A 14,365-nucleotide genomic window follows, 5' to 3' on the forward strand; every position below is an offset into this window, starting at 1 on the left:
AATGGAGTCGCCAATGACTAGGGTTTTAAATTTGTCTGAGCTAATGGTGGGAGGTTTGGCAGCTCAGACCCCGTAGGAGACATGAGAAGGCTCGACTGCTGAACTCGTAGCTTAAATGGGGAGAACCAGTTGAAAGTTTGTCTGCAGAATGAGTGACACCGGTTGAGCAAGCCGACAGCATTTTTTCCCTCCAGAAGCCTTGAGAAAATTGTCCGGCTGTCAGGGGGGGGGGGGGGGACATCCTTTCCTAACGATTGCGTCTGAAATTGGGCTTGCAACTCGGTTTACCCTCACCCATAAGGCGAGAGTTTTCCTGCATATTATGAGTACAGCGACTGTAATTAGATGGCATTGCGTTAATTTCACTACTTAGCTTTTTCTGCTGGTGAAGGCCCTGTAGAACCACGCCCAGAAACTGTCCGGGGTTAGAAAGTTGAATAAAAAAAAAAACATAGGGCGAGAACAAAACCAAGCCAGTGGTAGATTTGTTAATTGCAGATTCTTGATTAAACGGTTATTAAAAGTTTGGCACGTAGCCAAGTAGGAACAAACAGTACAGCAGCACAGAGACAACGCAGATACATTCATTTAAGGACATTTATTAATACATGTACAAAATAAATGGATACAAGAATTTAACAAAAATGTGGACCTAATCGGAGAGATCCAACTCATCAGTATCATATCAAAATAAAAATGCAATAAATCCAACCCAAAACAAAATTTGACATAATTATAGTCCCACAAGAGACACGAAGGCCACGGTTTTCACAGAAAACACTTTGAATTAGTTGACCCAGAGAATGATTCCTTAGTTTTACCCTGTTGGACATTTAACACTGACCGAACACTGAAGCCCATACAAGCTAATACAGGCCTGTGTGTGAAGAAGCACTTATATAAAAGGGGACTGTGTGTCTGCCACATGGCATCCAACCATCCTTTTTGTCACATGGAAGAGATATATACTCCTGGTGGTACAGGTTATACAGTTGTTGAAATATAAAAATCACAGAGGCTTCCATTAGACCAGAACTTCATTCACTATAATGTACTCTTCTAGGTAAAAGGCTCAGTCAAACCAAGCAACGCTTTTTCCTGTTGTTCCCTCTCCTGTGATAGGCAGACCACTAGTACTCACTATCAGAAAACGCAACACGTTTGTTCGTTCAGTGCGTAGGCATTCATCTATGGATGGTTCAGTTAAACTTTCTCTTAATACTGTTTCATTCATTTGATCTTGAGGGGAACGGTTTGAGGCAGGCCTTTCTAGAGCAGGAGCTAGATAGTAGTAGAAGAAGCAGCGTGGTGGGTCCTGTCCTGTCAGCCAGGCTGCCTGGTGAAAACAACTTGGATTTGGCCCTCAACTTTCCTTTAAAGTGCTTCCAAACTGATAACGCTCTTGCCTATGGGGAAGTTGGCAAACAACATCAAACAATATTACAATTATTTGGTCGACTTCACATTCATTGTCTTCTTTTCTGTTGAAATCCTACGGTAGAAAAAGTGGCATGTCTTTCTTGCATGCCACTTGGCCGTAAATAGGTTTTAAAATGGTGTACTGACCATTGTAATTTGGCCATGTCTTTCTGACTACAGTTTGAAAACTCAGGGGACCACAGCGCTACATTCAGTCATTCAGGAGGGAGGGCGGGGCTTAGACTCATTCTGGAGCTGACGGTTAGCTAAAGATCCTGTCTGTCAGGGGAACATGGTCCAATAGGCACAGCCAGGGCAGGAGTGACGCTACACAACTACAGAGCAGAATGATGGAAGTGTCATTTAGCTTCAAGAAGTACAACTCAATACTGGGGAGGTCCTGGAGATGTTTCTATTGATTTGCCATCTTCATGGCTGACCTCTTAGCTCAGTGCTGATTGAAGTAGTAGACAAAGATGTAGAGACTAGTGCATTAGACAGGGCTGGCTGATAGGCTATATGGGAAAGTGACAGAACGCAACCATAAGTCATAGTGGTCATAGTGTTTGGTTACTGTACATCTTCATCAACCTGAAGCAACCGTGTTAAAAATGATCACAGTAAAACATTTATACAAACATACTAAATGATCATCTCACAGCTATAGCAGTACCTATACTTTTACAAAGCCAGGGCATGAGAGTCTGTGTATTCTGGTGTACAAGCAATGTCCTCGGTCCCTGATCAAGGGAGTTTGAGCGAGCAGGGCAAACAAAAATGGACGTAGGAAGTCGAGAATTTCTTGGAGGGACATATTGGGTTGGTGTGGAGAGAGAGGAAGTAGTAGATAAATGTCTGATTCTGCCCTGTATATTCAGTATCTTCCTCTGCTACTGGTGAGCCTTCATATCAAAGTCCCAGTCACACAGTAGGAGAACAGTAGTGGAACTGCTTCTTCAACAGACCTGCAGAAAAATCACATTGAGATTACCAGACCAGAGCAGCTGTTAAGGCTGCAGGACTCAGCCTTGTCCGTCTCTCACATTGATAGTCACATTCGACTGTCTTTCTAGCCTGGTGGTCTGTCTGTCTCTCTGTTCCAGTGGTGAAACTAAATCAGCAGCTCATGAATTCAGAGTTCTGCCACCTAGTGGTAGTATCAGGGTATTGTCACGTCTTAGTGTTCGAGGTGTGTCGGTGGTCTAGTGCCCGTGTTGGGGCCCGTGGTCATTGTACTGGTTGTGGGCGGGGTGGTTGGGGGGCAGGGGAGGACCGTTGACGCCAGGGTGGTAGAAAGCACAGTTGCTCTCGTAACGGCAGTTTCCTTTCATCATGAAGTGGCGACACACTGGCCTCTTGGACATGTCTGAGAGGAGAGAGAAAAGAACAGAGTTGGAACACAACTAGCCAGGCAAACGTCTGTACTGACTGCATCAAGGCTAGAAGATGGCAAATGGAAATCAACTTCGTCTTTACTTTTATTGCACTACAGTGGGGCAGTCCTACATGGGCAACAGGGTGGTGTTTCAGACTGGCCCTATATGTGTAAAATAAATAACATTTGTAGAAGGAACATTCCCTTTCTAAGTCAACTCACCTCCCATGTTGTGTCCTCCTCTAGGCCCCCCTCGTCCTCTCCCTCTGAAGCCCACCTGTTCCCCTCCTCTCCCTCGGCCCCCTCGGTGGAAGTGGCCCCCTCCGCCCCGGTGTGGCCCCCCCCTCATCGAGTCGTCCCCCCAGTAGTTGCTGTTGTCTCCTCCGTGGCCCTGGGGTGGCGGGGGCCCCATCATGCGGGGGTTGGCGTTGAAGCCAGGGGGTCCATGGTTGTGTGGGGGCGGAGGATGGTTGTAGTGGGGGCCTCCAGGGCCCAGGGGCTTGCCTGCAGGAGGGTACCCCACTCCATTCATGGGCATGCCCATGTTGGGCATGTTGTTCATGCCTGGACCGTGGCCCAACAGGCCTTGGCTCACTGTGGAGGAAAGACATACCTTAACAACCATTCTAGTACGCATATCATGATATACAGTTAAGAGTAGGAGGAAATGTAAGAATACTTGGTTTGTGTTAGAACTAGAGAGAGGAAGGTGTGTATTTATTATGGATCCCTATTATGGATCCCTATACGGCAGCAGCTACTATTCCTGGGGTCCAGGAAAATTAAGGCAGTTATACATTACAGTACATTCACAACAGATTTCACAACGTATTAAGTGTGTACCCTCAGGCATATCTACAACACAAAATCAATGTGTACGTGTGTGTATAGTCCGTTTGTTATTGTGTGTTTGTATGCATGTGTCTGTGCCTATGTTTGTGTTGCTTCACAGTCCCTGCTGTTACAAAAGGTGTATTTTTTATCTGGTTTTTACATCTCATTTTACTGCTGGCATGGGTTACTTGATGTGGAATAGAGTTTCATATAGTCATGACTACGTAGTACTGTGGGCCTCCCGTAGTCTGTTCTGGACTGTGAAGAGACCTCTTGTGACATGTCTTGTGGGGTATGAATGGGTGACTGAGCTGTGTGTCAGTAGTTTAAACAGACAGCTCAGTGCATTCAGCTGGTCAACACTTCTTATAAAAACAAGTAGTGATGAAGTCATTCTCTCCTCCACTTTGAGCCACGAGAGATTTACATGCATATTATTAATGTTAGCTCTCTGTGTACATCCAAGGGCCAGCCGTGCTGCCCTGTTCGGAGCCAATTGCAAGTCCCTATTTGTGGCACCTGACCACACGACTGAACACAAAACTAGGGCCTATAGGACCTGCCTTGTTGATAGTGTTGTTAAGAAGGCAGAGCAGCGCTTTATTATAGACAGACTTCTCCCCATCTTAGCTACTACTGCATCAATATGGTTTTGACCATGACAGTTTACAATCTAGTGTTACTCCAAGCAGTTGTCTCCTCAACTTGCTCAATTACCACATTATTCATTACAAGATTTAGTTGAGGTTTAGTAAATGATTTGTTTAGTAAATGATTTGTCCCAAATACACTGCTTTTAGTTAGAAATATTTTAACTTATTCCTTGCCACCCATTCAGAAACTAACTACAGCTCGTTGTTGCAGTCATTTCAGTCGCTGTAGTAGCTGAGGTGTAGTGTTGAGTCATCCGCATACAGACACACTGCCTTTACTCAAAACCATTGGCATGTCGTTAGTAAAGATTGAAAAAAGGGGCCTAGACAGCTGCCCTGGGGAATTCCTGATTCTACCTGGATTTTGTTGGAGAGGCTTCCATTAAAGAACACCCTCTGTGTTCTGTTAGACAGGTACCTCGTTATTCACAATATAACACATACCTTTTTCCAGCAACAGACTATGATCGATAGTGTGTTGTGTAGGGGGTCCGTGTGTGCTTATGTGTGTGTTGTAAAGGTTTGTGTGTACCTCCGGGCGGGGGTCCGGTGGGGGGGCCCTGGTTCTGGGTCTGCTGTAGAGAGCCCAGCAGCTGTTTGATCTTTTGAGAGAAATCTGGCTGCTTGATCAGGTCCTCAGTAGACTGTCCACCACTAGCTCCCTACAGGAGAGGGAGGGAGAGGTTAAGCCAAATCATGACAGATTAAAATAAACATCACAGATACACTGGTTACAGGGCTTTTCCGAGAGTTCCAGAAGTTCTGTTTTAAAACAGTTACGGTAAACACATTAATACTTGAAATCATCCAATCATAAAGTTTCTCAATGAGATTACATAATGGCAGGGTTACAAAAACAGGATTAGTTCATGCTTTATATCGCTTACCATGATGGAGGTGAGTAACTCCTGTACGTTAACGGAGGGGTTAGCGGGGGCACCAGGCGTGCCCTGGGCAATGTTGCCTAGGTTACTCAAAAGGTTGTTGGCCCCCAGGTTGCCCATGAGGTTGGCGAGGACGGGGGGCAGCTTGGAGCCCTCCACCCCTCCGGGGCCCACGCCAGAGCCAGGCTGGGACAACGTGTCCATGGGCTCCATGTAGCTGTCATCCATCATGGTCGAGTCCTGGAGAAGAGAGGGAGTTAGTTCACTGGACACAGAGGATGTTTGGAGCATTGAGCGTTGTCTTTATGTATTACAGGACTTTTTCAGATACAAAACTCTTAGAGTAAAAGTCAAAACTGATAAGACTTGTGTAATGCTTCCTATTTTATGTTCAAAACGTTTGGTTGTGCATTCATTTTAGTTGAACACATCTTTCAAACGGCACCAAAGTGATTGACAGAAAAGGGTATATCCCACCTCGTCCAGGGGTATGAGGCGTGGTGGCATGGGTTCGTAGGCCTCAGGCTCTGGTTCATGGGGGCTGTCAGGAACACTGAGGAGAAGAGACAGGTGAGTTTCCGCAATATAATGTGAGGCACTTTGAGCACCTGGTAACCCACTAGGCTATAGAGATCCATATCATTTTAAGGCGTGTGTGAATCCGTACCTCTCCTTGGTGAGGAAGATCTCCTGCAGAATGCCTGTCTCGCGGTCCCTCTGTGTGAGTCTCTCTGTGCTATTGGCACCAGCGTTGACCAGGGGGCCGGTGAGGGCCAGGGGCCTCGGTGGGCTCCAGGGGACGCGCTCCTCCATGGAGTCGTGGGACAGGCGCCTTGCCATCTCAAACGTGTGGCGGTCCATCATCATCTCACGCTTCGCCGCCTCGCCAAAGTCCTTGACCTTGTTGACGTTGACTGGAGAGGGGGATAGAAGGAACAGGAGGAAGGAGAGAGGTGGAGAATGAGAAGGTTAGCCATGGCACACAACACGGATGTGATCACGACAAGATAGAAAAGCAGGAGGGTTGAAGATAAATTACAGAAAAGCAGGGGGGGGGGGAAATCACATCCCTACACAAAGACTACATTTGACTTTTCTGTTAAATTTAAAGTGTTGAGCATGTCTTTATTGGGCTGTTGGCTATCTAGTTTGACTATACAACCACAGTTTAACGTGCAATTACACACAACACCGACCGAAGAAATTGAATTGAAGTTACCGTTAGTTTTTGTTCTCTCACCTCTCTCGGTCTCGTCCAGGTCGAAGTAGAAGTACTGTGTGAGCTGCTCCTCCTCGGCCCAGCGCACGCTCTTCTTCTTCTTGCCCTTCTTGGTCAGCTGACCCTCCTCTTCGCCACGGGGTTCAGCCAGGGCGCTGGGCTTCTCGCTGCCCGTGTCCATGGCCTCTGGGTCGTCGGCGGGCACGGGTGTGCCGGGTTGCTCCAGGTCTACTGGGACCTCGTGGGGAGGGGTGGTGGAGGCCACCTGTGTCTCTGGGGACGAGGGCTTGGTGCCGCCCTGAGGTGACGGATAGTGAGGTTTACCCTCGAATGGACACGGCTGAGAGGAGGAGGGATGTAAAGAGAGAGAGATGGGTGAATACGCAATTCCATTTGCACAGCCTTCCCATAGATTCAGGTGTAGAGTCAGAATAGCAGAGAGTAGACTGTGCTGTCTGTCTGATCAGGAAGTTATGCGTTTACCTTGTTTGACGTGGGAGAGACAGCTTTGGGGTCTCTCCCTTCCCTTCCTTTCTTCTTCTTGATCTTGATGAGAGAAACAGGGGCGGAGTTTAGGGCATCCAGGAAGCCTGTACCCTCAAGGGCTGCAGAGAGAGGAGGGTACCTTAGTGATGTCACTAACAGTCAAAATACTGCAGGTTTCGTAGAGGGGGAGATGGGTTTCAAAGTGTGTACTACACACATCACGCTATTTTCTCAGGGGTAGGGTACAAAACATGTCATGTGAAAGAAACAAATGTTTGCTTATGCTCTGAAACTGTTTGTATACTCTTAGTTTACTGCAATGTTTCAGTCTTGAAGACCTTCCAGTAGTGGAACATTTACAGCAGTGTGTGGGTATCTACCAGGGTTGAGGAGGTCAATTCAATTTCAATCCAGTCAACTCAGAAAGTAAACAAATTCCAAAAAGTTTTCATAGACAAGTACTTAGGATACTTGGAATTTCACTTAACTCCCTGAATTGAAAAGAAATTGACCTCAACCCTGATATATTCTCCATGTTGAGGGGTTAGGTCTAATCTACTCCACGTTGAGGGGTTAGGTCTAATCTACGCCACGTTGAGGGGTTAGGTCTAATCTACGCCACGTTGAGGGGTTAGGTCTAATCTACTACTGTACATGCAGTGAAAGGGTCAAAAAGAAAGTACATACCGATTTCTGTTGAGGTCTTACGTTGTGCCGGGATGATCTTCACCTTGATCTCCTTGGTGTGGTTAGGAGTGGTGTTGAGGGGTTTATACTTCTTCTCCACAGGGGGAGGGTCCAGAGGACCAAAACTGGTAGAGAGAAAGACAAGAGAAACATGTTAAATGTTACTCCATAGGACCCAAACTGGTAGAGAGAGATACATGGGAGAGGTTCAGTGAGTAATAGTTCCAATATATTCATTGCAAATACTTTTGCCAAAGACAGGTTTGGTCAATACTCTCATTAACCACCTAGGGGGAAGCACTGAGCAGTGTTTTATGCTGTGGTTAGGCAATATTTATCCTGTTATTGCCTGGTAAAACACAGAAGGACGATGAATATACACAATATGAACAAAGCTGTTATTACTGTCTGAAGTGTAGGTTACCTGGGTCTCTTGAGGACTTGGGCTGGTTTGATGTTGTACTTGTCTCCCAGCTGGAGGGCCACGGGGGGCTTCTTGACTGGGACAGGGGTGGGAGCATCCATCTCCAGGCCTGGAAGACAACAAACAGGACAGGGTCAGATCAGGATATTATATAGTCCTACATCCAGCACTTCTGCAACAGCAGGAGCTTCATCCCTACAGCCAGAAACACAATTACTTCTTCATTTGCATATTACTGTTGCCTGTCTTCTATTGAAGGACAACCTTATACACAGAATCATATTTTGAAAATGAAACTTTTTTGTGATAAACTGTGGACAGAGTGAGCGTGTAGTTTGACAAGATGGCGGTGAAGGGAGCGTAGTGTACCTATGGAGCGGATCTTAGCATGGCTGGGAGCGTGAGCTTTGGGCTTCTCCCTCTTCCTCTCCTCCTCCGCTGCCTTCCCTCCATCAGCCGCCTTCACCTCTCGGACTGGCACTTTCCCCTCCTCCTTCTTCCGCTTCTTATCTGAGAGAGAAAGAGACAGGATGTTATGTAAACTAAGAGATTACAGGGGAGCGGAGAGTTAAAGAGAGGAAGAAAGTAAAAATGAGGGAACGAGGGATAGGACAGTAGTAGTTACCTGCAGGAGAGGTGGTGGAGACACTCTGGGAACGGATAGTAGCCATCCAGCCATCCACCAGCCCAGCAGACAGCTTCCTCAGCTCTGAGAGACAGAGAGACAACATTAGTTGCACATCAACCTCAGACACTGTCATAAAACAATTTACATCTACTGCACAGATACCACCACTAGGAACTGTATCATCTTGAATTTGGGTTTGTGAGAAAGTAAAGTACAAATAAAATGCTAAACTATTTCCTCACAGAGGTCTATTTAGTCAGCTCAGTGTATTAAAGAGGGTGGACCGCAAGGGAAATGAAAGTTGTTTAAAAACATACCCTCAGTCTCCCCAGTCTTGCTGAGCTGCTTGACCAGTTTGGCAGTGTTGTTCTGTTTCAGGTGGTCTACAGTGAGGGGCAGTTTTTGCAGCGTCAGCAGGATGAGCTGTAACAGGGGGGTGTTGTTGCTAGATTTGGAGTAGGTCAGCCATGCGTTCAGCAGCTTGTAGCCTCCCACTCGGATAAATCTGGATGAAGGGATGGAAAAGTCAATCAAATTGAATCTAAATGGCCCATTTTCACAAAGCGCTTTACAGTAATCCGGCCTAGACCCCCAACCCCCCAAAGAACAAGCAGTAGCACAGTGGCAGAAAACTCCCTAGTGAAGTTACTAAACAAGTTACTAAACAATAAATGACATAAAATGGGAGTAGAGCTTACCTGTTGAGAATGTCATGGGACTTGGTCTGCAGTAGGATATTCAGGTACATACACCTGCTCACCATCTTGTGAGAGCCCTTCATGAGACTGTGGAGAAAAGACCCCAAGAAAACCAACGGTCAGAACAAAAGAATGCTACCATTATGGTTTACACTGGCAACTCAAAATAATGAATGAAAAACACTAAACAGTAAAAGCTGGGAAAATGTTATACAAGTTCAAAAGCACATCATAAAAGTAAAAAAAATGGCAGTATGTTAATTACCTGAAAACTTTGGGGACTCCCTCCAGGCTGCGGAGCTCTCCATCTTTCCCCAGCAGGTTCTCTACTCCCTTTAGGACCTCTCTGGGGTCCACTGGGCCCACCGCCATCTCTGCTCAGAGAGGAAGAGACAAACATACTTAACATACAGGATATCGTCAAATCAAATCGTATAACTCTGGCGCTTACTAAACAGGTATTGTTATAGTCTCTTTCAACGTGCCGCTAAAGTGATATTTGCACTGAACTGCATCCAGGCATGTCAGACTTTTTGACTTTGTTTTGGGAGGGCTCCTTGGAACTGACACCATCCGTCCATCTCTAAATCCTGCAAAAAGTTACGCCTTACAGACAATTCAACTTAGGTACTAAACCATAAGACATCTCCAAACTTCACTCTACCACACGACCGACCAAGGCTGAAATCCATAGTGCAGTTTGTACTGTTTCCTTCAAGCTACAAAGCCGAGAGCAACATCACAATGGGCTGAGGCCTACGGCAAAAATACCCACATTGCTAGATCTTCAGCCACACTGAAATCTGTTAAAACAAGGAAAAGGGGGGCAGTGACAGGCCCAACTAACCCCTCAGCCAAGCTGCTGCCTTCGCATTCCAAATGATGTACCAGTGAACACCACGACTAACTGACGTGTTGCCTCAATCTTTAAAAAATTATAATTTGCATTTGATTTTCACCGGAGGGATGGATTGGCCTGTTCTGTGGGGTTCTTCTCATAGCTGAGGGAGAAGAGGTAATGCCTGACAGAGCCTACTGTCCCTGTTCTCACAGTAGCTCCAGGAGGATTCCCCTAAGACAGCAGGGTAGAGCCTAATACAAATACTGCTTATAGGTCATGCTGCTAGTTCATTTTCTTTGTCAGTAATTCAACAGAGAGAGAAAATATGCAAGGAGTCAGTTCAACACAACACATGATGAGAAAATGACAGGTTGGGCTGTAGTTTAGAATAGGTTCATGTGGACTTCCCCCAAGGGCGGCGCAATACATTCAAGTAGCTATGCTTTATTCAGATTATTAAAACATTACAAAAGAAGTTTCAACAAAACCTTGCACCCATGATTGCCTTCATAATATGTACAACATAAACAAGTTCATGGTAAGTGCAAATTAAAAACAGATGAGTGATTAGGCTTGGATATGAGCAAACAACCAGTAAACATACAGTGGATGGGGAAATGAGTCATTGGGCTGAGGAGCAGCCTTGTCAACCTGCCATTTGTACTGTTCTAGTCTCAGAAAAATAACCTATTGAATGTCAACGGTGACGAGAGCTGTAGAAGCCAGAATACTTTACTGATGCTGTTCTGGTAACAGAGGAGGATGCTACAGTCTACGTTGTGTGTGTGTGGAAAATACCATGAGTAGCTTTCCCCTCTACTAATAAGACACATATTGGAAGCTAAACACTGAGGCACACACACAAGGAAGGCCCTCAAACTGAAAGGCTACAGGTATTCAGTTTCAGGCTTGCGGTGCACTGAACTGGAAGTTGGAATGACTGACCAGCTCCTTCACTGATAGAGAAGGGTGCAGTCATATTACCAGTTGTCTCAGGAAGCACAGGAACTCCAAGGAATAGTTGGTTGAACAGAGCACAGAAGAAGCCTATTCTAAGACAAATGCATAGTACTATTAATTTCAGTTATCTAAGGAACATATTTAACTATTTGTGTGTGTGTTTGTAAGTATAAATAATTATTTTGAAAGTAATATTGAAGTCATTTGAATTGATATTGTAAGTATTGGTTTTGTAAGTGGTTGACCTCACACATACATCCCTCAAAGTGTATAGGACCATTGTGGAGCCAGTATGTTAATTGCCTATGATTAACATTAAAATAAAGGGAATATTTAATCTGAAGCATTATCAAGGACAATCCCCTTGGTTCAATGATCTCCCCCCATGGAGCAGTGGATGAACGTTTTAGCATTGACTGCCACCTATAGCTTAGTACAAGGAATTACAAATTGTATCAAATGTACAAGCACTACACCTCCATGCAAATGTAGACAAAAGAAATCCACAAATTTCAAAGTCCTAATTAATGAATACATGTATCAAAGCGAATTTATACAAAATATATATATTTTTTAAAAAGTCATTCACCAAACGAAAGTAATTTAATTTGGCTATGAATATATTTGAAATGTATACTTAAGCTGAGCAGGAGATTGGCTCAAGTACAAGTGGGTGATTAAAACAAGAACAATAGTTAACGGAAAATACTGACGTCATATTACTGTGCCATATAAAAAGAGAACACTAGTAGACCGACCTCAGTTGAGGATCCAGCGACTACGGCTGGAACCTTTACGTATAAAACTAAGTCAAATCTCCACTAACCTATTAAACCATTGCAGTAAAATATAATTAGATTTTTTGCTTAGCCTTGCTCAAACCCAATCTATGCGTAAATCATAATACTAACAGTAGGGGTGGGACTTCTGCATGCATTTTTCTCATTGTTCAGTGCATAACTGAACCCTTATCATGTTAATATTTTAAGTCATTATAATATGGTTATGACTATGTTCATTATCATATACTTCGAATTACTGTAACCAAGTATTGCTTGGATAGTATTTCATTTTGAAATGTCATGTGAGGAAATCAGTTTGGTCTTACCCGTTTAACTGTTGTAGTAGAAGTTTTATATAGTCTCAGAACTCCACAACACGGGACATAACACACAACTCCTGAAAATGTCACAACTGTTACACACAGTCAATAGAATGAAGTTATTGATAAGACAGCCTAGTAAAGAATAATTCAATGGGGGGGAAAGTCAAGTAAATTAATATTCATACACACACACAATTGCTTTGCTGTATTTACTCAAATATATAGCAATGCAGTTGAAAAGGGTATCACATGTTATCATTTAGCTACAATGTAACAAATACTTGTCACACTTGCTCAAAACCCTGCCAATAGCAAGCAATTTTTGGTTGACATATAATATTAGTTTTAACCTTGGTCAACAATCATTATATAAAATAAAAAACACTTTTGTCCTATGGGGCTAATGTTACTGCTGTTTGTAGCCTACACCAAGCAGATATTCCAAAAATAAATTACTAGTCACAAATAGAAAATAATTGAGGGAAAGCATGTAGATAATCAAATTACTGAAACTGTATATGCCTTACAAACGCACCATGTTAATGATGGTTAAATAATGAAATATCACGCAACCGGGAGTCCTTTATGACAAATGGCATGTCATTGCAATGCACGCCCTACCATACCACTGGAATAAAGATCCCACTCAATGACCGAGTTCAGACTAGGGCAGTTCGCCGTTAAAAAGGGAAAAACTAACCCGTGATACACCGAAAATATATCTAGGCCCTGCCCTCTTTTGTTAACTGCTTCGTGGCTGCACCAGCCTCGAGAACATAAAGAACAATGTATGCCAGCTAACCCGGCCACAAAACAGCTAGCATACTATCACATTTGCACGGCCGGATAATCATTTACAATTAACAAAAAACAACGAGAAGGTATCTAACTGTAACGGCTACACATGCGATAAGGAAACCGCGAGAAGAAAGTCGTTCCGCTATTCTGGGAAGCCAACACATGACTGTCGCTCCATATAAAAACAGTAGCCATTATTGCTGCATGTTCTGGAAGGACAAAACGACAACAAGCCCGCCATTTTGATGTAATTCCGACAACACCGGTCTGTCTGCCTTTTGTAACATTTCGAATGGACGTTTCCCTCCCTTGCGCATTTCAATAAGGCAATCTTTATCCTCAGATTGCCGTATACATAGCGTACACCTGGGGAATGTATTTCCTGCTCTAACTATATCGACGATACACCGTCAAGTATCGCAAACTACCAAATGGATGATTTTTCCTGTATAGTCCGTAATCTTCAATCTAAGCAATCTTTATGTATAGATTGCGGTTGGTGTCAATTCCAAGGATCTCTCCCCTATTTAGTAGACAAAAAAACATCCAGATTCATAAGCAAAAAATATTTCCTACGGCAATCTTTATGAGTAGATTGCTTATGATTAACTTAAAACATGTTAGTTTATTTGTATCAGTCTCACACACAAAGAAACTGAGCGTTTCCACTCTGCACTTTCCTGTGTGAGCTCATAAACTATCGTTAGCGTTCGCTGCATTTGAATTGCAAAAAGCTAGCTGACCACGTACGGAGACAAACTAGCATATTTGACATTATCCTAAATCTACGACTAAACAATGAGTAATTTCGTGAATTTAGGTTCAGATTGCTTTGAAAATAAACACTTACTATAAATACTTCAGCGTCTCGGGTAGCTATATTTCTACTGTATATTGTGCTTTACAGCAACAGATCTCTTGTTACATCAGTTTTATATCGTTAACCGTCATGTTTTTATAACGTTAACAATCTATGGCTGGAACAAACTGGTTTATGGGCGGGGTTGTGGCAGCTAAAAACTAGCTTTTCCTTCTGGAACAAACTGGAGGCAAAAATAGTAATCAAATGTCCATTACTTGAAGAAAAAAAATGTTTGTTTTTTTTGAATAAATGTTCAAAGTCCTCGACAGCCACTCTTCAGACAAAATACCTGAATGGAAAAAAAGAGCAAACAAAACGAAAAATACATTTAAGATAGATTCACTTGTTTTCTTCGTGTGTTCATACACACCTTAATCTTAAAATAGCTTTGATGGATTATGATTAAAATAAATAATTGCGCAATCGTTTTTGTTCCAAAACTAGCAGTATTTCTTTCGACGTTACTCACCTCAGAACAAATCCAGGAATAAA

The 14,365-nt window shown here is 43.7% G+C and overlaps 1 protein-coding gene across 3 annotated transcripts; it reads right to left on the reverse strand.

The window, feature by feature from the left end:
- Positions 1-583: 583 nt before the first annotated feature.
- Positions 584-14,365, reverse strand: LOC129830913 (serine/threonine-protein phosphatase 1 regulatory subunit 10-like). 3 transcript variants are annotated; one of them, XM_055893743.1, is made up of 16 exons: positions 13,862-14,365; positions 9,573-9,681; positions 9,308-9,394; positions 8,927-9,114; positions 8,607-8,690; positions 8,351-8,491; positions 7,982-8,090; positions 7,558-7,682; positions 6,868-6,989; positions 6,406-6,724; positions 5,833-6,079; positions 5,643-5,718; positions 5,169-5,405; positions 4,814-4,943; positions 3,017-3,388; positions 584-2,785 (listed from the first exon to the last, which is right to left on the reverse strand). In XM_055893743.1, exons 2-16 carry the CDS (start codon positions 9,677-9,679, stop codon positions 2,622-2,624), a joined length of 2,508 nt encoding a protein of 835 aa, XP_055749718.1. In that variant the 5' UTR covers positions 9,680-9,681; positions 13,862-14,365; the 3' UTR covers positions 584-2,621. The 3 variants fall into 3 exon arrangements, with proteins under 3 accessions (XP_055749718.1, XP_055749716.1, XP_055749717.1); XM_055893741.1 differs by having other exon boundaries at positions 6,385-6,724; XM_055893742.1 differs by having other exon boundaries at positions 6,385-6,724; positions 12,217-14,365.

This window comes from Salvelinus fontinalis, chromosome 32 (genome assembly GCF_029448725.1).
Source record: "Salvelinus fontinalis isolate EN_2023a chromosome 32, ASM2944872v1, whole genome shotgun sequence".
Lineage (NCBI taxonomy): Eukaryota > Metazoa > Chordata > Actinopteri > Salmoniformes > Salmonidae > Salvelinus > Salvelinus fontinalis.

Excerpts from the sequence above, each read along its gene's own strand:
- LOC129830913 (XM_055893741.1), bottom strand. The coding sequence starts at position 9,679 with ATGGCGGTGGGCCCAGTGGACCCCAGAGAGGTCCTAAAGGGAGTAGAG. Across the intron at positions 8,091-8,350 it reads TGCTAAGATCCGCTCCATAG|GCCTGGAGATGGATGCTCCC; the intron begins GTACACTACGCT and ends GTTGTCTTCCAG. Across the intron at positions 5,719-5,832 it reads ATCTTCCTCACCAAGGAGAG|TGTTCCTGACAGCCCCCATG; the intron begins GTACGGATTCAC and ends TCTTCTCCTCAG.